This window comes from Zonotrichia albicollis, chromosome 2, assembly GCF_047830755.1.
Source record: "Zonotrichia albicollis isolate bZonAlb1 chromosome 2, bZonAlb1.hap1, whole genome shotgun sequence".
Lineage (NCBI taxonomy): Eukaryota > Metazoa > Chordata > Aves > Passeriformes > Passerellidae > Zonotrichia > Zonotrichia albicollis.
This window is the reverse complement of record NC_133820.1, coordinates 110,899,909-110,925,460: the sequence shown is the minus strand read 5'-3', so window position 1 is coordinate 110,925,460 and position 25,552 is coordinate 110,899,909. Positions and strand designations below refer to the sequence as shown.

Sequence of the window (25,552 nt, the reverse complement as noted above, 5' to 3'; positions counted from 1 at the left end):
AACATTTTTTCACTAGTCTTTCCCTTCAGAAAACCTCTGCAGTATAAAGCCCAAAGTGACTTCCTTTTTTAACATCTTGGTTTGCATTTGTGGTTTTGGAAAAAGCAGGACTTGTCAATGTGCTTTTGCATTTCCATGGGAGTTGTCTTTTGGCTGAGGCACAAATGTAGCAGCTGCTTTCCATTTTGTGAGTGCATTTTTAGTACATGCACAACCATGCAGTCATACCACAACCTTGTGACAGCTTCTAATGCTCCACAATTCTGCTCTTGCACAGCTTGCTGGTTGCAATTTTTTCTAAAAGCATGTTGAATTACTCTATTATTTGCAGGGGATACTGCGTGTTGCTCCACTCATCCCCACATCCCTGCCACTGCTTCCCTACACCTGTGCCTGCCTGAACACCAGCTAAGAGATAATGGCCTTGAAGGGTCCTCGGTCCAGCAGCTGTAATTGAGGGCAGTTTCAGAGCACATAGGCACCAGTGAGTCTGCTGAAGCATACACATGAATCCCTGTGCCCTCCCTGGGCGCCTACAACAGTGATTACCATTATCATTGTGGTCTGGGATGCTCTAACATAAGCCATTATGTAAATAGGAATAAATAATGCTCATCAATGTGATGTATACAGCACAGTCCTATCGGATTTCTAAGTGTATATCCTTTTTTTTTTGCATATAACTTTGTAAAATGCTATGCATTTTACAAATGTGAGATGTGTCATACCTATTCACTTAAAATCAAACACCTAATAAGCAAGTAGAAAAGAACTGAATTAACATCCAAAAATCTCAGTTTTTCGAGTGCCCTAAAACTACATATTTTTAATGCACACATACACACACACACACACACACACACACACACTTGAACTCTCAATTTCAGTCAAAGCCAGCAAGCATCTCACAATAAAGAGAATTTCTTGGTTCTGTGTGGTTAGTCATTTACATAATTTAAAGCTAGGTTTTTGTCTTGGATTTATAAATCAGCAGTTATATCAGAGACTGTCAGGTTCCTCTGTTGTTTCATTTGTTGTGTGCATCAGAAAAAGTCAGAGTCCAAAACAGCCACAGCAGAGCCTAATGAAGTAATCGTGTACAGTTTTGTAAGACAATTGAAGGTCATTATTTCTTTTTATACAAATTTGAATAATTTCACCACTGGATCCCCATATCAGAAGTGCCATGGGAGCTCTGGAAATGCTGTGCCATTGTCTAGATGAGTATTTAACTATTATTTCAGAAGCTGTGAATGTAGAGATGGCTAGAAAAAACAGAAATGTGTCCCTTATGGGGCACTGATCTTAACCATCAGTAGGAAGGGAAAAAACTGTCTATAAACAGATGGTAGATGATTTTTGTGGGTCAGACAGAAAAATCATCTGTGGTTCTTTAGGTTTCTCATTACCATCAATGAGGTAAAGCTTATAATTCTCCCACACAGCTCTGCTGCTCAAAGCTGCCTCAATGCTGGCTTGCTGGAACATCTTAACTAACTTCCTTCCCTTCCCTTCCCTTCCCTTCCCTTCCCTTCCCTTCCCTTCCCTTCCCTTCCCTTCCCTTCCCTTCCCTTCCCTTCCCTTCCCTTCCCTTCCCTTCCCTTCCCTTCCCTTCCCTTCCCTTCCCTTCCCTTCCCTTCCCTTCCCTTCCCTTCCCTTCCCTTCCCTTCCCTTCCCTTCCCTTCCTCCCTCCCTTCCTCCCTCCCTTCCTCCCTCCCTTCCTCTTCCCCCTTTCCTTCTTATAATATTTCTTTTGATAAAAGCACATTTTTTTTATCCAACACCAGGTCATAGGCCAAAAATGTAGGCATCTTGCAAAGTGAATTTTTACACCCTGATCCTGGAAATTTCTGACTTTGGCATTTTCAGCTGGGTGAATAACAGAGGGTTCAAAACACCCTTCATTAAAAAAAAAAAAAAAACCAAAAAAAACCAAAAAAAAACCACAAAACAAACAAACAAACAAACAAAAACCCAAATAAGTAACTAAAAATGTTCTGTGCCCATATCTTTATAGGTAACCTGTCCTACAGCATCACAGATCAGACAATTTCAGTTATCAGAGGAAAAGATTTCTTTCCTACCAGGAGCCTGCTGAACACTACTGGTAAGATGTTATCCTGCATATCCTCTTCTTTCAGCATGCCACTGCAGAAGCACGAAACCTGGAGCATCACATCCATTTGACCAGGAGATTCCAAAATAAGGGAAAAGAGATGAAAAGAGGAGTCACAACTTCTGTATCCTAATATCACAGGTTGGCACAGGCTTTTGGTATTCCAGCCTTCCCCCTCCATCTGCAAGTAAAGTTCCAGTGTATGCTTTCTTCCAGCAGCAAAATTTGGCCAGTAACACTCTTGTGCCCCAGGGAAAGCTCATGGCTCATGCAGCTTGGTGGACTGGCCACAGCACTGGTTGCCATGGTGGGTAAGACCCAGCCTGGGTGACACACCAGTGTGGCCAGCCTTGCACAGGGTGGTGATGCTAGCTAGCTTAACGGGAGTTGACACTGAGGCGTATCACCCATGGATCTCTCTGGCACCCAGGTCACTGCTGCACCCTCTGGCACCTGGAGGAGGACTGTGCTCCTTCTCTTCTTCTTCTCCATACCCAGGACCTGAGGGCACCTCTGTCAGCACCCCCAAGGGTGGCTGTGCAGAAGTGGGAAGGGGAGGGGAATCCCAGCACTGCAGTGGGGAGAGGCAGCTGGAATGGGACTGGGAAGCTGTGCTGCTGACAAAAGCTCACCTCAAAGGGCAGCTGAGCCCTTGGCCAGATGTTTTGGCAGGGTCTGGTGTCAGTGGTGTGAAAAATAAACCATTGGGAAGGAGGGCAAGGGTTGGCAGATGTGCCTGTCTGCACTGTGACATGCAGCTTCTTGCAGCTCACAGGGGAACAGAGAAAGCCAATGGGTTTTGGATGAAATGCTCTCTGGGCTGTGCCTAAATAATCTTGACAAGTGAGCCAGTGGGTGTCTGAAATCAGCTCACACACCCAGTCAGAACAACAGTGGGCTAAGTCCATAAATCAGAGCTGCAGCGCTCAGAGTTTGGGAACCTCAGCCTGGTGATGAGTGGCTGCACTGACAGCAGCGCTATGCAGAGCAGGGAGCAGCAAGTCCCAGGCACCAAGCCCTGATTTCCCTCCTCTCTGAGGACCTTCAGATGAGCTTCATGTGTCCCTTACAGGTGACAGGAGGAACGCCAAAGCCAGTGGCTTCCCCTGGCCAACAGCGGTAGCTGTCCTGCTCCTCCTCTGCAGCACTCTGGTAGCTTTAGGCATCAGGAAATGGTGTCAGTACCAGAAAGAGATGTGAGTACCAGTGAATGGAGCCATAGGGGTGGGAAGGGTGACACAGAGGACAGCACCAACTCTAACCGAGCTGTTTGGATTTATACCTTTTCATTTGAGATGACTCATAGCACACAAGGCCTTTAAGTACATGGATCATTAATGCCATTTTTCTCATACAGCAGTATGTAGAGTGTTCTCAGTCCTTTCATCTGTTCTGTGGGTTTTCTTTAAAATAAACTTTAGAAAAGAGCTGCAGTGCAGCTTCAGGGTGTAAGGGAAAAATAAAAGTCAATTTTTATCCCCAGAGCCCCCCATTTCTATTAGCCTCCCTGCCAGCTGCTTTTGCTCTCTCATTTTCTATGGTTACTTGAGGACATGTTTTAATGAAATTGTACTTCTAGGGCAGGTCTATTTGAGTTTTGAATGATATATGTGAAAGTAGGCTACCCAAAACTCAATCCCAGTCAAAAAAGCATTGAATGTGTAATTATTACCAAAGTTTGATTCCCTACTAAAACACTCTAAGATCTACTGGTGAAAGCAATATCTAAGAGACAATTATTTTAAATCTTACCAACATTATTAAAATACTCAAAAAATCATAGTTATAATTAATCACCTATTATTCTAGAAAATCCTCTTAAAACTCAACTGTAAATCCTGTATATCAAAGATAAAACCAAGATTTTTTAAATTAATTTGAGGTGGGACCTTTATTTATAAATTGATCAAAAAAAGTTACGAGTCTTTAAATATACTTTCAGAGAGCAGCGCGAGCAAAAGGCCCATGCAAGTATTTTGAATAGTTCATCAGGACCACGTTCGGTTCTTTTAAAACATGAATGAAATAAAACTGTGAGGTGGGAGCTAAGAAAGCCAAATGAATAGCAGAAGGTGTCCTGGGATTATAAAACAGACTCAGGGAAGTCACAGTATGTAAGAGCTAATGTCAGGTGCTCTTATAATGACTTAGTGCCAATCCACCTCCTCCTGTGAACATTTTACATCTTTTATGCTACTTTCATGTGATAGTGCATTTTCTCTCTTCTATTTCAGTATGAACAGACGTCCATCTTTTAAGCCAGTGCCACCTCCAATAAAGCACACCTCCATGGTAGAGTCTGATGGGACTCCCCCATCCTGCCACGAACTAGAAAGCCTGTAACACCACCTGCACCCCTTGTGTAGCACACAGAAGACTAGCACAGTTAAAAGGCTCTGCCTTTGGAACAGTGGTTACGGGAGCTTGGTGGTAATGACACATATTAAAAATCAGAGTTCCTACATGACATTAATTTTGGAAGCTGAGCACTTCTTGGGAGACTCTTTTCATCCTGTGTATCTCTATGTATGCACTACATTCGTAGTAAGTGTCGCTGTGAGATTACACATGCTTAATTTGAATTGGGTGATGAACTAGGAATTTGCTATCTTGTCCATGGTAGCAGATTAACACGTGAGTCTGCCAGCCTGACTGAAGAGTGTTGAAGCTTGTCCATCTATTCAATGTATAGAGATGACAACTCTGCTGTATGAACATCACAGGTACTCAGCAAACAGTGGCTGAACACAAGATTTTGAGACCTACACGAGCTGTTATTGCAATTATTTATTTTTTATTGTGGACTAATATAACCCAACATGTAATTTTCTATCACTGTGAAACCAAAAGAAAGAATCAGCACCATACACAGACAGAAAATACCCTGCATCTCTTGGCACAGGATTGCAGCACTGGATCATGGAGGGTGGTTGGTGAGATGAAAGATCACCAGCCCCGGTGCAAGTGTATGCAGAGAAGTCCCAGCTGTCATTGGTGAAGTCACAAGAAAGTCAATTTTGGTCCAGAGTCTTAAGAACTGAAGCAAGCCTAGAGTTAATGGAAAATTCTAGTCCTTTTGGAAGCGCTATGCCTTTGAAATAATACTTACTTTTAAGACTGCTTTTCAGAAATTATATTTACAGTATATGTGAAGGAAAGAAATGTACTACTTTTATTTTTCTTTGGTCTTAATGAGCTTTCATCACATACTATCTTCACATTTTCCAAGACCTCAGGGGCAGTTTCCCAGGTGAACTTAAGCGTAAACTTAAGCCACAGGCTTAAGCCTGTGAAAGAGATGATCCAGTCTTCCCCCTGTCCTGCCCAAGCTACAGATTTCCTCATATTGACACTAATGAATAAATGACGGTGCAGTGGGTGAGCTTGGCTTGGCCCTCTGCACAGCTCTCAGCCAGGTCAGCAGCTGTGTGATCACCAGTGCAAGGTACCAGAGCTACAGGAGGAGCTCTGCTTTTGGCAGCAACTGCGGTACCTTCAGGCAGCCAAGAAACAAACCATCCCTCTGAGCTTGTTTAGAAATGTATTGTTACCGCAATGGTATTTCTGTAATTAATGCAAATCAGCTAAATTTCAATTATGTCAGGCTTAAAATTGATATTTTGATTTAGGAATGGGATTTGCTTTATTTACTGCTAAACACTGGTCAATGAGTGTCAGGGTTCAGAGCACTGTATTTCCTGGGACTTTAGATTAAATGAATGGCTTACTGGAAAAAATGATCTAACTGACCTTTTTTAGAATATTTTGTTGTATTATTTATGTTGCAGTACAAACAGTTCTAAATCCATCATCTGTGCTAAACAGAAAACACTTTTTTTCCTACAAAACCATACTGACCTGCTATGCATGGAAATGTCAATGTTAATTTGAGTATTTCTTGTCTGTGTTGTAGAAGGACAGTAGTTTAACTTTTGTCATGTTATCACTGCAAAAGAACGCAGGTTGTTGGCCTTGAAAGCAAATTGGAAAAAAAACACAAACAAACAAACAACAACATCAAAAACCCAAACAGATGGATAGTAATATTCCAAGGGGTGTGGAGAGCCAGGACGTTCTTCCTTATCATTAGACCACTATTCACAGCAGCATATAGACTGAAGGGGGCTATTTTATTGTCTCGGGTATTCTGATCCCCACGGGTGCTTCTGGCTGGCTGGGTTCCTTCTGACCGTGAGCAGCACTCATGGGTGTCACCGCTTCCTGCAGTGAGCGCCGCTCCCCGACCGCACACTCCCGAAGGCTGCTGCAGCAGTCTCTGCAAGCGGTGCTCCGCAGGATGCCCGGGAGAGCTGCCCTGGCTGGGGCGCTCCCGGCCTCTCCCGAGGGCTTTCCTCAAATCCCTGCGCCAGGACACCCGGGCGGGCAAGACGCCCGCGCTCCCGTCACTCACCAGTACGTGGCGTCGCGGCACCGCGCCCGGCGGCGAGTGGGGCTGCTCCCGCCTCTCGGCCTGCCCCGTCCCCTCCCCGTTCCTGCCCCATCCTCCCCTTTCGTCCTGCCCCATCCTCCCCTTTCGTCCTGCCCCGTCCCTTCCCCGTTCCTGCCCATCCTCTCTTTTCGGCTTGCCCCGTCCCCTCCCCGTTCCTGCCCATCCTCCCCTTTCGTCCTGCCCCATCCTTTCCTCGTCCCTGCCCATCCTCCCCTTTCGTCCTGGCCCGTCCCTTCCCCGCTCTCCCCTCTCGTCCCTCCCCATTCCCACCCCACCGGCAGCAGCGCGGCAATGCGGCGGTGTCCCTCCCCACCCTTGGGCGGAGGGACGGGGACAACGAGTGTGCCTGCCCTCCTCTGCCGGCTTTAGAGAGGGAACAGGGAAAGGGGCAGCCAACAGATTGGGACCCGAGGGAGGAAATTCCCCCGGTGCCAGCCCTATCTTCCTGGTTTTCTGCAGGTAAATTTGGTGTAGGACGGTTTATGTTTCTGTTTGCCTCTATCTGCTCCTCACCACGATAAGAATGGAACATATCATTCACTCGATGTGAAAAGTGCATATTATATGGCTCTACACAGATATTTACTATGTGTTACGTTGTATTGATTAGTAGTGCTGCATTAACATTTTAATAGTATGATAAATGTAGTTTTGTGGTTAAAATCTAACTTTTGTAGTTAAAAGAGAAACTATGTATGTGGAATATTTTTTTAAAGAAAGGAATGAGGTACTCGCACCAGACAGCTGCCACAGGACACATAAATCTTTCAGAGAAAGAGAATTTGTTGCTCCATTATCAGAAGAAACGAACTTCTTCCTGCCTTGCTCAGCCATAAAGACGCTGTTAGGATTAAGATGAAGAAGTTAACATTGACCAGACAGAATGCTTTGTTTGAATGGAATTTATGCATAATGTATGAGATGTATGAATATGCAACAGGCTATTACTTTTAAGGTTTAATCCTCTGTTAACGTGTGTTCTTTTTTGTGTGTCCTTTTTTGGGCTTATTTTGCCCAGAAAGAGGTACCCGGGCAAAGAGTACTGTCCATAACTCTTTTTTTTCATGGTCTTGTATTGTCCTAATCTCAATTGTTCAAATTTTTATTACTCTAATTATATTACTATTTTTATAACCATTTTATTACTGTTAAACTTTTAAGATTTTAAAAACAAGTGATTGGCATTTTTCACACTAAAGAATTGTAATTTACTTCAAAATTGATCCCTACCTTAAAGAAAAAAAATAAACAAAAAAAACCCAAAACAAACCCACAACAACAAAAAAACTCCAAACAAACAAACCAAACACAAACAAACAAAAACAAAAAACCTACTCAACTGCAGTAACTTCAGAACTTCAGCTGTCCTATCCCTGGAAGTGTTCAAGGCCAGGCTGGATGGGGCATTGAGCAACCTTGTCTAGTGGAAGATGTCCATGCCTATGGCAGAGGGGTTGGAACGTGATGGTAACTTCAGGATTTCTTTAAACCCAAACCATTCTACAATTCAGTGATTATTTTTAGCAGCAGCTGCCCCACTATGAAAGCTGGAATCATTGGCTTGGACTTGGGTTCTGTCAAATCTGAAATTATTGTGTCAGATCTAGTTACCAGATGGTTGAAGGTGGCGATGGGAGTATTAGATAAAAACTTTTCTCTAAGTGGAAAACGTTCAAAGCTTGCTGTGTGATTATAGTAAAGATTTTTAAAGAGAGCCTTAAATGTTTGTCATGGTTTAACCGCAGCTGGGAGATCACTTTCACCAGTAGGATGCAGAGAGAACTGAAAGAATAAAAGTGAGACTCGTGTCAAGAATCCCAGCCAAAGGACACAAGATGAGAAAATCAATGAACAGGGTTTTTGGGAAAATGGGATTGAGAAAGAGTAATTGCCAGAAAAAGCCCCAGGAAAAACCTCCCCAAGATCCTGAGAAGGTTCTGCCTGAAATCCCGAGGGGAAGTCTGTTGGGATGGATGCTAGAAGACTAGGACAACAGCCCCAGGAGGGTGGGAAAGTCCAAGGAAAAGATTATACATTTTTGTATGGAAAAGTGGAGGGGAAAGGAGATTGCGAAATACGTGGTTTGGCCGGTGTTCGGCACTTTCGAGATATGGACGTGCGAATCCCTGTGCAACCATGTGGTTGTTGACTGCCTGCAGGGTTTTGAGGAAATTGAGTACTCTGAGATGTGGAAATACGCTTGTTCAGGGTTATACCCGATCAGAGCCCTCAGACACTCGGCAAACTGAGGCAAGGTGTGGGAACTGCTGGAAAACCTTCCACCACCATACCTTGTCCCTCTGCCCCAGCCTGCGCCAGCACAGGTACCTCAGATGCCCGCATTGCCTCCCAAGGCGTCGATCCCGCAGGGACAGGCTTCGGCTCCACTGCTCCCACCGGAGCTGGCCGCGGCACCTTCTCTCCCATATGGGCAGGCAATGGCGCCTTCGCTCCAATGCAAGCAGCCACAGCCACCAACCCTTCCCAAGACTGAGGAGAAACAGGTATTTCCCCCAAAGAAAGCAAACTCTCCTCCTGCCCATTGAACGAGGAGGAGAACGAGGAGGGCAGGGCAACCACTGGAGAAAGTGATGGCAAGGAGGAAAAGCCCGGTGTCTTCCCTTTCCGGGAAGTACCGCCAGCTCCAGGAGTTATCGGCTTTGTACATGCGCCAATCAACACCGGGGATGTGAGGGCTTTCAAGAAAGAGATGGGGAAGCTGATGGATGATCCTTTGGGGGTGGCAGAAAGGCTAGATGAATTTCTAGGAACCAGCACCTACACGTAAGAGGATCTCAATGCGATCCTGAGGTCGCTGTTCAACAACGAGGAGAGGGAAATGATCAGACAAGCTGTGATCAAGGATTGGGAGCACAGGAATCCCCAGGGGGAGCGAGGAGATCAGAAGTTGCAGGACCAAAAGCCATTTTGGAATACCCAGACAGAGGAAGGGAGGCAGAAAATTATCAACTTGAGAAATATGATAATACAAGGTATCAGGGAGGCAGTACCAAAGTACCCCAGTCCAAGGGCAACGGTTCAGACAGTGTCCAGGAAATTACTGAAAGAAATTGTGCCCCGATATGGGGTGGTGAATGACATAGACTCAGATCAAGGGGTTCATTTTACTTCAAAGATTATTAAATAGATGGCAGAGGCACTGGGCATTCGATGGGAATACCACACCCCATGGCATCCCCAGAGCTCAGGACAAGTTGAAAGGATGAATCAGACTTTGAAGGTGCAGTTGTCTAAATTAATTTTAGAAACTCAGATGTCCTGGCTGAAATGCCTCCCTCTTGCCTTGCTTAATATCAGGACAATGTCTCATTCAGAGACAGGGCTCTCACCTTTCGAAACACTATATGGAATGCTATATAAGCACAGGATGAAGGTGGGACACCCCAGATTAAAGGACAGCCAAATTCAACCATATTTAGTAGCGATAAACAGAAACTTACAGGAATTGAGAAAACTGGATAGTGTCTCAGAGCACCCCTCTGGGATTTGCTATCCACAAAATTCAATCGGGTGACAGAGTACTTGTGAAAGTATGGAAAGACGTACCCCTCTCTCCTCACTGGGAAGGCCTCTTTCTTGTTCTTCTGACAACAGACACGGCCATATGGACAACAGAAAAAGGTTGGACACACGCATCTAGAGTGAAGAAGGTCGAGCATCAGGAGGAGGCTCCTGAGTGGAGGATCACCTCTTCTCCAGGCGACCTGAAGATCAAGCATCCCCAAGTCCTCATAAATGACTGATGGATAGGTTGTATACTGTCAGATTCTGTATGCTATCTGTTTGTACACTTGAAGTGTGAATATTGTCAAGGGGTTTTTGTTGTACATTGCAGAAGGGGGCAGAGGCCAAAGGGATTCTGCACCCAGTGTCTGGAAGAGGAGCTTGAGCTGACTGCATTCTAGCCCTAGCCACAATTTTAGGAATTATTGAATTAGATTCAAAAGAGTGGTTCCACATTTTCCAGAACAGGGTGCATAGAAAACTCAAATCTAAGGCAGAAATACTGGATGTGGAGTGTCGGAAGTCAAGCAAAGTACTGTGCAGCTCAGATGCTGTCAAGATCTCAAGGTGGGGCATGTTTAAGAGGAGGTATGCAGCAAGGTCTGAGAATGTATTCCCTGAAGAATACTCCTGCCGCCATGAAGATGGTCTTCCTCTCTGCTGGTGGCATCCCAGGTGGCGGAGGCAAAGGCAGAGAAGTATGCCTGGTGGGAATCCTGATTGGCCTGAGCCTAGCCAGGCCATATGCGGGACACAGAGTCTGCACATTGAGACCCCGATCCATGACGGAAATCAGAGCTCTATGGATGAGCTAGTAAGTGCACTCAGATGGTCCCAATCGAGCAAAGGGACAAGGGGATCTCAGCATACCAAGCCACAGATCAGAACCTCTGATCTGTACTGCTGAGATTTGGAGAAGGTCTTCTTTAATCTCCTCTCTGAGCTTCTTGTGATTCTTCTCTATCTTATCCTCTAATTTCTGCAGACGTGTTTCCACTGCTGCGATTCTGGCATGTGTCGGGCCATGCACAGCATCCGCATATGCTCAGAGCTTCTTTGCCATATCAGGCACAGTCTCATCCCTCTCATCCCTCTTCATTATGGCTAAGGCAGAAGCATATTCATGTGGCCCAAGTCACACAAGTTTTCACCACATCACAGATGTGCATGGTACCAAGTCTGGGTTCCTAGTTGTTACATCATCTGAGAAGACAGATGAGAAGATCTCTGCCACTGCCATTTCTCTCAGGCATTGGATCCCTTGTTCTATGGTCTTCCACTGTGTTTGCTGCATATAAAGATCATCTGCACACAGGGATCTTTGTGCAACACTTTCCAAGACCCATGCCAGGAGGCTGTGTGGATTAGCCCCCCTCATTATTCCTTGGTCGATGACAGGATCATGTGACAGGGATTCCACATGCCTCGCTTCAGTGCCATCCAGAATTGTAGCCTCGCCTGCAGCATCCCAAGGACGAACTAACCAACTAATTATGGATTCATCAGGTCATCGGGTGTAATCCTTCCTTAGGCCACGAAGGTCCTTCAGGGCAAAGGACTCAGTATTGGCTTCTGATCTTGCACCTGCTGCTTTGACTCCTGATTTTATGTCAGGAGGTGTTGAGGGTCCTTCTCCTGCATCATCATCATCACCATCATCATCATCCTCACCCACTGGTCAATTAGTCTTGTCCGTGCATTTCCCTCTTCTAGTGCTAGTAGCAACAGCCATTGGTTGAGGCTTATTGTCTGGTTTAGCTGCTGGCTTAGGCTCACTAGCTAATTTGGCCGCTGGCTTCGAGCCTGGGGTGTTGGCTGCAGCCTGAGTGACTGGGATAGCTGCTGATTTATCTCCCTGCCCCCCTGCCTCTGTCTGCTGCCTGACAGTATCTAGCAGTGTGCGATAAGCATATGCAAAGGCTCAGCTCACTGCAATGATCTTCCTCTCCTTAGGGTCATCCTAGTACTTCTCTTTCAGGTATTTCTCCACCTCTGCTGGGTTCTGAATTTTTTCATGGGGAAAGTCCCAGACTATAGGATCAGAGAATTCCTTCAGTATTTGGCTCATATCCTCCCATTTCCCACACCACTTAGGATTTTCCACACCTTGGTCTACTCCTGGGTCAGGGGTCTCATCAGCCCATCTAGAAATCTGGGGGTCTGGCAGGTACTGTTTGATAAATGGCACTCGGGTCAAATTGCGCAGATCGGGCAAAGAGATCTTGTGTTTAGATCTGAAGGCTGGGAAGGAGAACAGGCAGTCAGGCAAGCACCAATACCGAGTACCGAAAAGAAATGTAGAACCAATGTCAATCCCTGTTTGCAGCAACTGAACAATGTGGGTTGGGGAAAAACAATCAATTTTTGTAGCGTATCACCAGGTGAATCCATTGTGTTATGACAATGTGAAGCTGGGAATGTGCATGATGAACGGGAAAATGTACTAGGTGGGAAGAAATATAAAATTTGATAGCAAATTCACCCTGAACAGAGAGCCGATCATATTGGACTTAGCACAGGCAAATGATGATAGAGTTTGCCTGCAATATGACAGGGCTGTCTGTTTTACAAGGAACAAAGATGGAATAGATCCTGAGGGGAAAATTAACGAGATTACTCAGGAGCTGAAAAGGAGGGAGTCAGAACTGAGAAAGAAAAGGGTGGAACAGGAAAGATTGAAAACTTTGGGCAAGCAGTATTCAGAGACAATATGCTGATGAGGAACTACCTTCCCCAGACCGAAACTTATTCATTGATTTAGTTCAGGAAATTGCCACAGAATTGGGATTGTCAAACTGTCAGATTTGCGGGGGGCTGAAATCGACAGAGAACTGGCCTTGGAAGGGTGAGGGTTTGGCTCCGGAACAGCTTTTGAAATGGGACAATCCAAGAGTCTCAAAATTGGCACAGAGACCTGAGGGATGGGTGTTAGATCAACGAGTGATTGGGACAATCTGCATCAGTCGAGAAGGGAAAGAATATACTGAAATGGTGGGATACGTGCTGTGTATAACCACTTTGTCGGTATTTAGGTTGCAGAAAAAGATAAATAAATCTTTTTGCATTTTTGATAATTTGGCTTTCGATTGATCATTTATAACACTGTTCCATCTGGTTTGTAGTTTATGATGCTTTATATTTTTCCTTTCAAAGTCTCCTGTACCAGTTTGCCCAGTGGAAAAATAATGTATGTGTTTGCCCTTTGGTTCCTTTCCAAACGGGATGACTTCCAGATTGATTCTGGCATGCTGCATAGCCTGAAACACCCTCGTGTGGTGTAAATGAAGAATTGAATAGCTCGCTATTGTCAAACATATGGCTCGCAGATGCCAGGGCTTGGCTCACAGCAAACAAAGGGAGATAAAGAAGCAGGCAATACATTGATAGAACTGACACTGAGGCTATGAGTGGTGGGCAGAAAAGAGAGGGGAAATCAATATCACACAGGGTATATTTTGGATTATAGAAATCTAAGTATTTGCAATGGGCTTAGGAGGTGCAAAAACTGTGATAGTAACAGTGGTTTTCTTACTTGATGTAAAATGGAAAATGAACACCACTGCTTGTGGTGCACTTGAAAGAAGTGGCATTTTCAATGCAGTGATGTCTGCAGAGCTTTGTGATTGAGTGTGTCTGATGGTTTGAGATGTTAAATGATTCCACTGCAGTCAGGGTAAAAATGGTAATGAACAGCTTGGAAGAGTCTGAGTATACTTACATGAAACATTTAGCAACTAGCTTCTCTCTCTCCAAATGAATCCTGCAGTTTTCTTCTCATCAGCAGCAAAGTAACCTTTCAAATACATGGAAGACACAGAAGCTGCTCCAATAACTTACTAATCTCTTGCCTGCTGATAAATTGCATTGTAAGGATTTGGAATTTACAGGGCACTGTAGACTTTGGGCTGAAAAGGATGATTTTTAAAACATTAACAGAAAGCTTTCTAACAGTGTAAATGTGGCCTGTTTAAGAATGGGATGTGTCAGCAGGGTATTCAATGTGGTAAGGAGAAAGAGGCTAAGCTCCCTGTAGCACCTGATATTATCAGCTTATTTTCAGTTACTTTAAAGCTCTTTTAAAAGTTCATTGTTCTGGATTTATATTCTGTATATGGCAGCCGACATATTAAAATTGAAATAAATCACATTTGTGTGTTTGGAATTAGCTAACAGTGAAAACCACATGCCTCTTGGTCCTTAAATAGTATCAGCCTGATCAGCACAGCCAATCTTTTTACTATGCATTTGAAACAGGAGGGATTTGAGCTGCTAGATTGTCTGGGCTGCCTGTGACATTGGCTTGTGCTCTACATCCAGAGAAAAGTGAATAGCTGAGTTCTCAGTAAATCCACATAAGGCACAAATGTGACTATATAATCTGTGGGGGGAAATTGATAGTAAAATTTTAGGCTATCTTCACTGCTGAATGTAATTCATATGGGAATGCTCCAGCAACATGGAAAAATACAATAACCTATTAGTCTTGATACAGAATGAAAAATGTCAATAATGTGGTGTTTTCCTTGTCTGCTTAGGCATTCATTTTTGCAGCTTAACACGTTTGTTTTGCCACTTAAACACTTGCTTGAAGTGGAGCATTTGATTGGTCTCAAGTGATAAGACCCTACATAATTTGTGAGTTTAGTCCCTGGAAAATAAAATTGTATTATTAATGCCATTTGTTCCCTCTGGCTATCTCAATTAATGATCGTGATTGCAAAGTTTGGTACTGATTACAGAAGAAAATTACGAAGTTTTGTGCAGATGGAAAGAGGTTTTGTGGAGGCAACAGGTAATTTAATACTCTTCTTTCTTAGAAAAGGAAGGGTTTTTTGGACCACAAGAAAGTTTTGCTAGTGGTTACTGTTGGCAAGTGTCTGTGCATCACACCTGATGCTCACAGCTGAAGTCTTACCCCACAATACTGAATGGATGCATGTCCTCCTTCCCTTACCACTCTGGTTGCAAGCTGGTGATGTCCCATGCAGTCTAAATGTCCTTTGCAGGTTGGAGATCTAGACACCATCTTAACCACAAGAGCCAGGGTGTGCTTATCCTGCACATCATAGTCCAGGGGTGCTGAAACTACCTGTGCACAAGGGAGAAAGTCACTGCGCTGTGACAGCACAGAAGTACCCGATGCTGTCACATTCTCCAGTACCATGAAAGAGTGTAGGCAAATGCTCAGAGGTTTTGGAGAATCTGTGAAGAGAGAAGGTTTGAGATTCTTCCTGCTTCAGCTGTAGACCCCTCTTTTCTAGCTGATCTGATGGCAGAGGACTGCTAAGATTGCTCTCATGGCAGATGTGATTAGATTCCTTCTCCCATGTCAGAGCACACCCTCCTGTTCCTCTTCAGACTCTTGCCTGTCAAACACACCCCATATTTATGGCCTTTGAGAGATGGGAAATTGTAAGAAATGCAGGATGGGGCCTGGCAAGGGCACCCAGCAGTACTCTGACAGTAGTCAGCCTTAACAGTTTTGGTTCTAGACTTCAGTGTTTACAGTTTCCCTGCCCAAAGGTACAGAGATATCCCTGGGAACATACCAACTTCTGTGAAGTCATTACCCCTGAACTGCAAGGCTTTCTCATCCTGGAAAGCTACACTTGGCACAGCCGTGGTTGCCAGCTGCATGCAAGGTGTTCACAAGTGCTCTTTTCCTGGACAGCCACAAGCTGCAAAGGTGGGAGCAGAACAGAGTGAATAATGTGCAGCAGAACAGATATTTAAAGGAGATAAACTTGCAGGGGTAGGGACTGTTTGGAGCTCCTATGTAACGCAACATAATGTAACCACTCTCTTAGTTGAAGATAAAAATTTCTTCAGGAGAGAAAATGTTCATGGTGTCATACGCTGTCTCCTACATCAGGGCAAGTGTGGTCTTAATGGGAAGGGGGAGCAGGGCTGCAGGACAATGAAATGCATGCCATGAGATGCTACCCTCCATGTTCTTCCTTGAGTGTGAGGGTCAGGAGTGCCTTGTGAAAATTTATAATAAAAATTACACTTGGTTTAAGCCTCTTCAGTATCAAAGATCTAAAAGCAAAATGTCTTTGTTGGCTTCCTTGAGAAGAAAAATGCTGACTCATGGAAGGAAACGGAATTCTGGTTGTATTCTATGAAAATAAACAGTTAATGCATATTTACAAATATATTAAGTTTATGTATACTTTAAATATACAGTTCAATCAGCAGTTTCACTGTGCATCAATTAAAGTATTCTGTGAATAATGTGCAAACTGTAATATACCAAATGAAAAATACCTGGCTAATTAAAAAATACTTCCTTACAGACAAAACAGAGAACTTCCAAAATACATATCTTTGGTGTTTTGTATTCAGCCTTTAGTAATTTGACAGTGAAAAAATTATATTTCAGAATTATATTTGTGGGGTTTTTCTTTTTTTTTTACTAACATGATGGAGTAGGTCTCAGTGTTGTATATCTGGTCATCTCTATATCCTATGGGAAGAGTAGGGAAATAGTATGATTGTACATATTTTTAAGGAGTGGTTGAGAAAACTTGCTCACAAAGCATTATCCTTCAAAGTCACATAAGAATGCAAGGGAGGAAAAGTGTATTTCAGAAGATCAATTTTGTGTATCACAGCAAATCCAGAAATTATTTTGGAGAAAATTCTTTCCCCAGTAACTACATGCAGTGAAAAGTCAAGTGTGGACTGTCAGGCAAAAGGAATTGAGGAAGAGCAGGTGGTGGGGGATTGCGCTATCTTGCTCCTTAACCCTTCTGCTGCCATGTTGGCTCTTGCCAGACAGTGTGTAAATCTCTCCAGATAAGACACTTAACTGACCAGCCAGCATCAACCAAACCAAACCAAAACCAAGCTACTGGCCCTCTGTATCGGGGGTAGCTTCTCAGGTGCTATGGCAGAGGGAATGGATGAATTTTGGGGGACTGGTGTTTCTCTGATGTGGAACGGCTGAGGGAACTGGGCCTGTTTGGTCTGGAGCACCCTGAGAGGGGACCTCGTCAATGTCTATCAGTATCTAAGGGAGGGAGTCAACAGAATGGAGTCAGGCTCTGCTCGGTGGTGCCCAGCAAGAGGACCAGAGGCCATGGGCAGAAACTGAGTCCCAGGAAGTTCCAGCTGAACAGGAGAAAGAACGTTCTTCCTGCGCAGTAACCGCGCACTAGAGTAGATTGCACACAGGGTGGCATACTGGAGGCATACCAGACCCATCAGGACGCCATTCTGTGCTGTGTGCCCCGAGCTGTCCCTGCGGGAGCAGGGCGGTGGGCGCAAGGCCCGGCACTCCTCCGCAACCCACCCATGCCGCCGAGATTCCATGAACGCCGCAACCCCAGCCCGCCTACCCAACCAGGCGCGGGGCTGGGGGCCGGGCGCGGGGTGGCGGCCAATGGTGAGCCGCCTTGCCCCTTGACGTCACCCCGATTACATAAGGGCGGCGGTTGCCGGCGTTGTATTGGCTCGGCCGCGCCGCCAGCCAGCCATGCAGGAGCGCCGGCGGGACGGCGCCGTGGGGGCTACGGCCGACGGTAACGCCGACTGGATGGGCTCGCTACCGCCCGCACTGCGCTCCCTGCCGCTCTCCAACCTCGCCATCCCGGGTAGGGCGGCGCGACGAGGTGTACGGGGCCGGGGCTGTCCGGGCGGTAGTGGGGGAGTCGCCTCGGCCGCGGCGTTGCGTCCCCCGTAATAAAGTATTGAGGCAGAGGCTGGGACTGAGAGGAGCCCTGTCCATCGCAGCAGAAGATGGTGGGCTTAATCTCCTGTAAATACCGCTGGGAGACGCTAACCACTGACCTGCTGCTTTCACTGCCTGTAGAAAAGGTAGCTGTGACCGCTAGCGGCCGTCCTGAGCGTTTGCAGGTGCTTTAAGTCGGGCTGAAGTCGGGTGGGGAGAATGGTTTGGCTGCGTTCACCCAGCAGCTAGAGGTTTATCAAATGGAAGATCTGCTGAGATGGGGCTCTGAGCCACCTGCACTCGGGACGAGGCTTCCTGGTCGTGTCAGAGGGCTTTGAACTATGTGATCTTCAGGCTCCCTCCCAATCCAGACCATTATATGGCATGTCTTTTACACTCTGGTTTACAGGTAGATAAGCTTATAAATGACGACAGCAACAGATGACCTGAAACTTACTGATTTTTTGTCTCTAAAGGGTAAAAAATATTCTTCCTTGCAAATGTCAATGGGGAAGATTTTAGAGGTGGTTACTGTAGCTCCTTCTGATGCTGGATGTTGCAGTCTGGTACAAGCTTGGTTTTCATTTTAGTGCTTTAGCTTGTCACTAGCACTTTGTATGTATGTTGTAGCATACATACAGTCTCAGGTTGTGTCTGCGGAGGTTCAGGATGGGCGTTAGAAGGAGTTTCTTCACAGAAATAGACATTGGATGGGACTGCTCAGGGAGGTGATGAATCACTATTCCTGAAGGTCTTTAAGGCAAGAGTGGATGTAGCACTGAGTGCCACGGTCCAGTTGGCAAGGTGGTGTTAGGGCTTGGGCTGGACTCTGTTATCTCAGCAGTGTTTTCCAATCTTCTTCTGATCCTATATAGCTGACATGTTCCTAGCAGTGTGGAATACAGGTGGCAGTTGAGGAATCTTTGCAGATGCTGAACAGCAATGGAGAACATCAGTGTTACTTTCAGAAGAGGGATCAAAGGCTGAATGAGAAGCAGTTTTGTCTGTTTTTAACACTGTGTGCATATGACAGGAGTAGCCTGCTTTTGTTCATCTGAGGATACATTCTCCCCTGGAATGATGGACTCAATTGGTTTTGATTTGGGGAGTTTGCTTCCCCACCAAGCTCCTTGTCATCCTTTGTACATAGGAACAGAGATAGAGCTCCAGGAGTGGACACCTTAAAACTTTTTTTAACTTGAAATAAAATCAGCACTCAAAATCGTGACACTGTTGCTTTGCACTTTGAGGAATTGCAGCATTTAAAGATTTTTTTTTCAAGAACAAAACGATAGTATTATGGGGCTGTTTAAAGTGAATGAATTGAGAGTGTACACACAAAAGAAACTTCTTAGATTTAATTTATTGTGTACTGCTGTGAGTGGGTAACTCCCTTCTATATTGCCCAAGAGATCTTCATAGGGTTCTCCTGTTTAATTTGTTGCAAACCTTTTGTTTTCAGAGCTGCTTGTTTTCACTGGCTGTAGAAAAGGTAGCTGTGACTTCTGGGGGTGCTTTTAAAGCTACATTATTCTATGATTCCATGAGCTGTTAAATAATGGTGTGAAACATCTTATTTGATGGTAGAGAAGATCATTCTTTCCTCAGGCTTTAGAACCAACTGGTAGTAAGTAAATAATGTTGAGTGTTCATGAGGTATATGTCCTGATTACATAATTATTTAGCTCTGCTCAAAAGGAAGAGAGACTTTGAAAGAGTTAAGACCCTTGTGTGTGTGATCAGTTCCCACGTTTGGGCTTTTCTGTTACTTCTGTTGGGAAAAACTCTGGCCAAAATGCTAAACCAGTATGGTCATTTGCAGGGAAAAGAGGTGAGGTTTCCTGTGCAATGTCATGAGAGGAGGAATCTTTTGCAATGAAAAATTGCCAAATACTAAGTAACTAAAACGTCATCAACGTCAAAAGCATGCAGTATAGTCAACAAAAATAACCACCTTCAACAACAGCACTTTATGTGAAAGTCTAAAGGGTTTTCTCTTAATTATATTCCAGTAATCCTCTTTGGATGGGGATTTCAAAATGAACCCTTAAACATTTTGATTGTGGATGTGATCCTTGGCAGGGTATTGTATGATGCTTGTTTAATCTCAAGCTAATTTACATTAAGGAATTTTATGAAATCACAACTATGATGCTTATATTTTCCTTTGTAATTTTTTTGATCTGCATCTGCTACTTTTCTTATTTCTCCATGTAGAAAAGGAACACAAAAATCTGGAATGCTCTCACTGATCAACTTCCAAAGTAAATCAGCTAGTTAAAGAATTAGGTGGAGAGCCTAGCTGTTCCTATTGTACTTAGATCCTAATAGTTGATAGCACCATGGTATGTCCAGTTTGTACTCTTTCATTTGAACTGCTGCAGAAATTTTTAGAAAGGCAGGTATCTTGATGTGAAAAATGTGTGTTTTATGATTGGCTTTTTGCAAATATTAAAATGAATATTAGGTGTTGTGTTAGAAAGTAATGCTGTATTAATTCTCTTAAGTAGTGTGGTAAATATAGTTTTAGGTTATAACAAAATGTTAAAATAGAAACTATACTATGTAGGATGCTTTTTTTTTTGAAGGAAGGACTTACAGTGAGACAGCAGTCACAGGACACCTAAATCTTTCAGAGAAAGAGAATTTATTGCTCCATTATCAGGAGAAACTAACTTCTTCCTGCATTGCTCGGACGACACCATTAGGATTATGAGGAAGAAGCTGACAATGACCAGACAGAATCCTGTATTTGAATGGAATTTATGCATCATGTGTGAGATGTATGAATATGCAACAGGCTATTTTTAAGGGTTAATCCTTTGTTAACAGGTGTTCTTTTTCGGGCTTATGCTGCCCAGAAAAAGGTACCCGGAATCCATAACTCTTTGTTTCTATTGTCTCATATTGTCGTAATTCAAATTGTCCAAATTATTATTAGTTTAATTGTATTACCATTTTTATAACCATTTTATTTCTATTAAAGTTTTGAAATTTAAAAAAAAAAGTTATAAGCATTTTTCACACTTTATTACCTTGCTGCTAGAGTCTGAAGTCTCTGCATCTGAAGGTATGGCACCATTTTCCTGTTTCATCAAACTTTTGTATTAATACTTGTATTAGAACAGGTGAAACACTTTTTCTGTCTCAGTCTCCTTTGTGTGAGGTCATGATAAGCTCCTGCCTTTTGGTTTGAGACAGCGAGGCAGGGCACTCTAGCGGATGTTCACTGCCAGCTATCAATGTTTAAGTATTTTGTTAGTCCAGCCTCCAAGGTGCTGGATGAATGTTATGAGAAGAGCAGGCAGTTCTGTTCTCCTTTGGGTCTTGGTAATAATACATTTACTTAATCCTGTTTGAACTGTTTCAACTTTAAGTAGTTGTAACAGGTATACTTGGAGTTTTGGATCAATCTGTACACCTTGCTTGGTTCCCAATGCTGGTCAGGATAGTTAGCTATGAGTTTTTCCATGCTGCTAATTTTTTTTCTTTGTCTTGCAGAGAAAGCATATGATGGCTAAGGTAGGGATCCACTGCTGCTTGCAGGAGCACCCAGCAGAATTATGGGTGCCCTTTAATAAATAAAGATAATCAAAAGTCACTTCTGTCCCCTGCCTTTCCTTCTCTCCCCCTCCAAATACAAATGAGTGTGTTCCCCAGGCTAACCTGAGAAGGTTTTTGTGGTGATGATAGTTTAGAGGGATTTTTTTTATTTTGAGAAGTGGTTGTCAGAAAAGCTGCTTGCAACAGCTGCTCACGGAGTTGGGCAAGCCCTAGGATGGATGCTGGACTGTGTGGATGTCCTGAGGGAGCACAGACGTTAACCTGAGGTGTCATGGTGCTGCAGATGTGGACAGGAAAGAACAATAGTTGGAATAGCTGTAGAATAAATGAGTGATTGTTTTCTTTCTCATAGTTTGGCTGAAACAAAGGCTATTAGTAAAAACTAAGCTTAGTCATGGAAAAGTTAATTTCAGTCTGAACTAAGTTGTTTGATAAGAGTCACTGAAGAAGAGAGCTAAAAGATGGACAATTTGGGAAAAGTAAAATGTTTTACTTTAGCACTTTAAAATGTGATACTAAAAAAAAAAACCCTTACACCAGTGGTTTTTATCTAGCGTGTAAGATTTCTTTTTAAAAATTTTAAGTAAAGATGTTTGTGTTGTAGGTCAAACTTGGTATATCCAAGGCTGATTTGAAATAATTTACTGGGGTTTTTTTATTATTATTATTATTTTTCAGCTTTTGCCACTGAAGTGAAGTCAGTCTTTCAGCCACTGATACACCTAGAGCCAAATGTCACACTCAGCAGAGTGTTCTGCTGCTGTGGAACATGCAGGCTAGGCAGGCTGCCTTTCCAGGGAGAGTTGGGACAGCTCTCCACCTGTGCCTTCTGGTGGTGTATAGGGCCTCTTCTGTCATCTTCTAGTGATCCCAGCTGGTGTGTTCTTGCTTTCCCAGAAAGCATGTTAATGGCTGGCCATAAGCTCATTTCTAAGTTATGCAGAGCATTTGGAATGTGGAGCCATTTCTGTCAGCATCAGGTTGGACAGTGGCTGAGGAGTTTCCTGTGGGATGCTGGGTTGTAGGTAGCCAGAGATGACAGATAAAAAATGGATTTTACCATTCCAGAAACTTTTTTTTTTAAACAGAGAAAATCATATTGTCCTGAATATGGCCAGAACAAGACCCAGCTGGAGACTCAAAACAGTTGTTAAAGTCTTGAACTTGACTGTTGGCTGATCCCCAAAAAGAGATGTGTCCTGGTTCTTCTGAAATAGTAAAACTTTGCTGCTCCAAACTATAGCATAGTCAAGCTGCCGAATTCCCCCTTACGACACGCACCCTTTTGACTTTCTAGCCAACTTGTAATATAACTTTCCATAGTTTGTTCATGGCAGTGTCAGTGTGACTAACCCAAAACTTGCCACAGGACAGTGTGCCACTGTTTCTGCCCTTCCCTGAGAAGTTCATCCCAAGAGCCTCAGTAAGAAGCTTCCTGATTTTGATTTAAATGATCAAAGTACTATGAAATTTTCATCCCTGGAAAACAAAGCTTTACAAATACAGCTGGTAGGCAGTCTTAACAAGGAGCAGCCCTGCTGGCCAAGCCCATGGTTCAGCTTAAAGGGGGGACGGAAGGCATGGAGAGGTGTTTCCTGAGTTGATAACCTGCTGCAAGTGACTGAGTTGGTGCAGTAGTGTGACCATTCATCCTCATGTGCCCCACCCCCTGGAGGTGATGGGGCCCTGAGCATCTTCTGTACAGGATGCCATCGTCCTATCCACCAACTAACTGGCCAACTCTGCTGTCCTGACAGTGTAGCTGTTCCCTAAAAGCCCTGTGAGCTGCTTGACTTGGAGTTGGCTAAGAAGAGCCAAAGTGGTTCTGAAAAGAAGCAGCAGCAAACACTGTCCAGTTGAGAGCTGACCACATGGCTCTGACTGAGTTGGGTGGTTTTCCTCTTTGTCTGCCTGACCCTGGGTGAGCTGCTGAACTTGCTAATGCTATGATTTTTCTTGTTTATTTGTTCATGGGCTGCTGTGGGCTGTGGATGTGTGTGCTGAGAGGAGTGGTAGTGACCTTGAGGCTGCATCCTCCTCCCAAACAGTATTCCTATGGAGTTCTCATTAAAAGCATCATTGAATCATCTGAACTGGCCATTGGTTGGATTGGAGCTCAGAGGGAAGAAATATAAGATTTATGTTCTGTTCCATTAAGCTTTATTTTCCCCTCTCAATTTAGTTTGCATCTACCAATGAATCAGGTGGTAACCACTAGAAGAAAGTATCTGCATGAGTATACTGATGTTGAGTATGATTGGTAAATGCAGAATTTTCTGAAAAGATGAGTTATTTTATTACTTTGTTAGGCTATTTAATTGTAACAGCAACTCTCAAATATTTTTAGAGAGGCTATTAAACTATGTGGACTGTTACACTGGTGAGAACATTTGATGGAAGTTGTTCCACTGTTCTTAAGTAACCAAGTATTCTTTTTGTATGTCCCTCTGTGAGGAACTGGTCTGTGTAGGAGCTCTCCTGAAAAGCCAGTCTTACGGCTTCTCTTTTTAAAGAACTTCTGTCATCTGTTCAGCCAAAACCAAATTACTCTTGAAATACCACAAAATTTTCTTCTGACAGTATACGAAGTTCCTAATTAATTTGGTTTTTTTTCTGGAAAAAAATTCTTCCTGTGATTTATTGAAATCTGTACCATAGAGAAGGACTTAAATGTGTCTGGCAAATGAGTCTGGTAAGGTGTCTTCAACTCAACTGTTCAGTGATCTCCAAGGAGAGATGTAAATGAGTGCAGAACATGCCAAAGTTTTACTATCAATGGAGAAAACTAGTTACAATGTTGATATAAATGGTTGTTGCTCTCCTTCCATGTTGTGAAAGTTTGTTTGCCTGCTTTTCCAGCAAAGATACTAAAAGAGGAGAAAATACCATGTAATAAAAATTTCTCTATAGCTTTCTCAGAAGAGAATGAACCCTTGGTCCTCTCAGTTCTGAGTGGTCAAAGAAGAGGAGTTTAGAACTCTAAGCTGAAGGGTTTTTTTCCTTTTTGAGTGTGTGGATCCAGTCAGGCTTTGAAATGATAGTGGTATGCTGTGTCTTTCTTGCATTCCCATTGCAGACAGCTGAGAATGTTGATAAATGAGAAATCATTGCTAAGTGACCTTAACCTTCAATGGCAATAACTCCAGCCAGTGCCAAAAGTATTTCTTCTGGCTGGAAAGAAAATCAAACTACTCTGTGACATTGTGTCTGACAGTTTTAGGTTGTCTTTAAGCTCTTGCATCCCATTGCACTGCCTGAAAGGGGCAGTGGGGGAAATCAGGGTAGTTCTTGGATAGAGAGAGGGAGTTTTCCTAAGAGGATTTGGTCCGTACTAGGATTTGTCTTTCTTAATGAGACTGCATTAAGAATATCTAAAGGATTCTTGTAGATTTCTTAAAATATACTCATCTCTATGGTTTTAGATAATTGATTATCAATAGGATGTTTCTCATTCAATAGGATGTTTCTCATTTCTGCTTCATCTCCTTTTGCTGGACAAGTTATTATGAACTATTTGCTGTTCATTATTGATGAACTTTTAAGATGTTAATCTTCTAATACGAAAATCTGGATTGTTAATGACCTGAATCCTGAGGACTTCTAGACTTTGAGAGACACTTTTGCTTATCCTCTTTTCCCCTCAGTTTTGGCACACACAGGAGATCTGGTTGAAAAGAACATCAGTGGGATAGCCTTGACTTGCTCGCACTTACATCCTGTGTTTTTGGAACTTGGTTACTGTTCTTTTGCCCATCTTGGCTGTGTAATGCCTGCTGTGCTGTGTCATGTGCAGTGGTTTGTAATGTGTAGGGAATGTACTTTGTCTAGTAAGCAAAGCTTGTGCTAAGAAGTTCAGCGTCAATACAGCTCAGGTGATTCTTTGGTCATAAGTGACCCTGTAATGTTTTTAAAGGAATGAGTATGTTTTTTTGACCTTGCTTCTTAGCTTCATGCTATGTTAAACATTTGCTTCTTGCAATTTTCATCCTGTTAGTGTTCTGTTCATGTAAAGATCAATCCAGCTTATTCAGATTTATATAAGTTTACTCACAGCACACTTGTCTGCCCTTTTGCTTTCATTTATTGCTTCTTGGTTGGCCAGATGTTTGCAGAAAGTGTCTTGAGCTGCTGCTTCTGACTAGTCCACAGCCTTGGAACCAGGGAGGCTTGCAGTATGCTGAAACATGCTTGTATCCAAAAAACTCCACGAGTTTTTGAACTGTTT

At 43.6% G+C, this 25,552-nt stretch overlaps 2 protein-coding genes across 3 annotated transcripts in view; both read left to right on the top strand.

The window, feature by feature from the left end:
* CD96 (CD96 molecule) overlaps window positions 1–10,171 on the top strand; it is a 92,300-nt gene extending 82,129 nt beyond the window's left edge. The window contains 3 exon segments of the mRNA XM_074536032.1: window positions 2,018–2,107; window positions 3,189–3,312; window positions 4,351–10,171. Of these exon segments, the coding sequence (XP_074392133.1) occupies window positions 2,018–2,107; window positions 3,189–3,312; window positions 4,351–4,459 (323 nt within the window). The 3' untranslated portion in view covers window positions 4,460–10,171.
* Window positions 10,172–17,500: 7,329 nt separating this feature from the next.
* Window positions 17,501–25,552, top strand: part of PLCXD2 (phosphatidylinositol specific phospholipase C X domain containing 2) — a 60,952-nt gene continuing 52,900 nt past the window's right edge. For both annotated transcript variants that reach the window (XR_012579166.1, XM_005492577.4), the window contains exon 1: window positions 17,501–17,686. Coding sequence is in view for 1 of the 2 variants with exons in the window: in XM_005492577.4 (XP_005492634.2) it covers window positions 17,569–17,686 (118 nt within the window). In the remaining variant the exon portion in view is untranslated. The remainder of the gene's footprint in view (window positions 17,687–25,552) is intronic.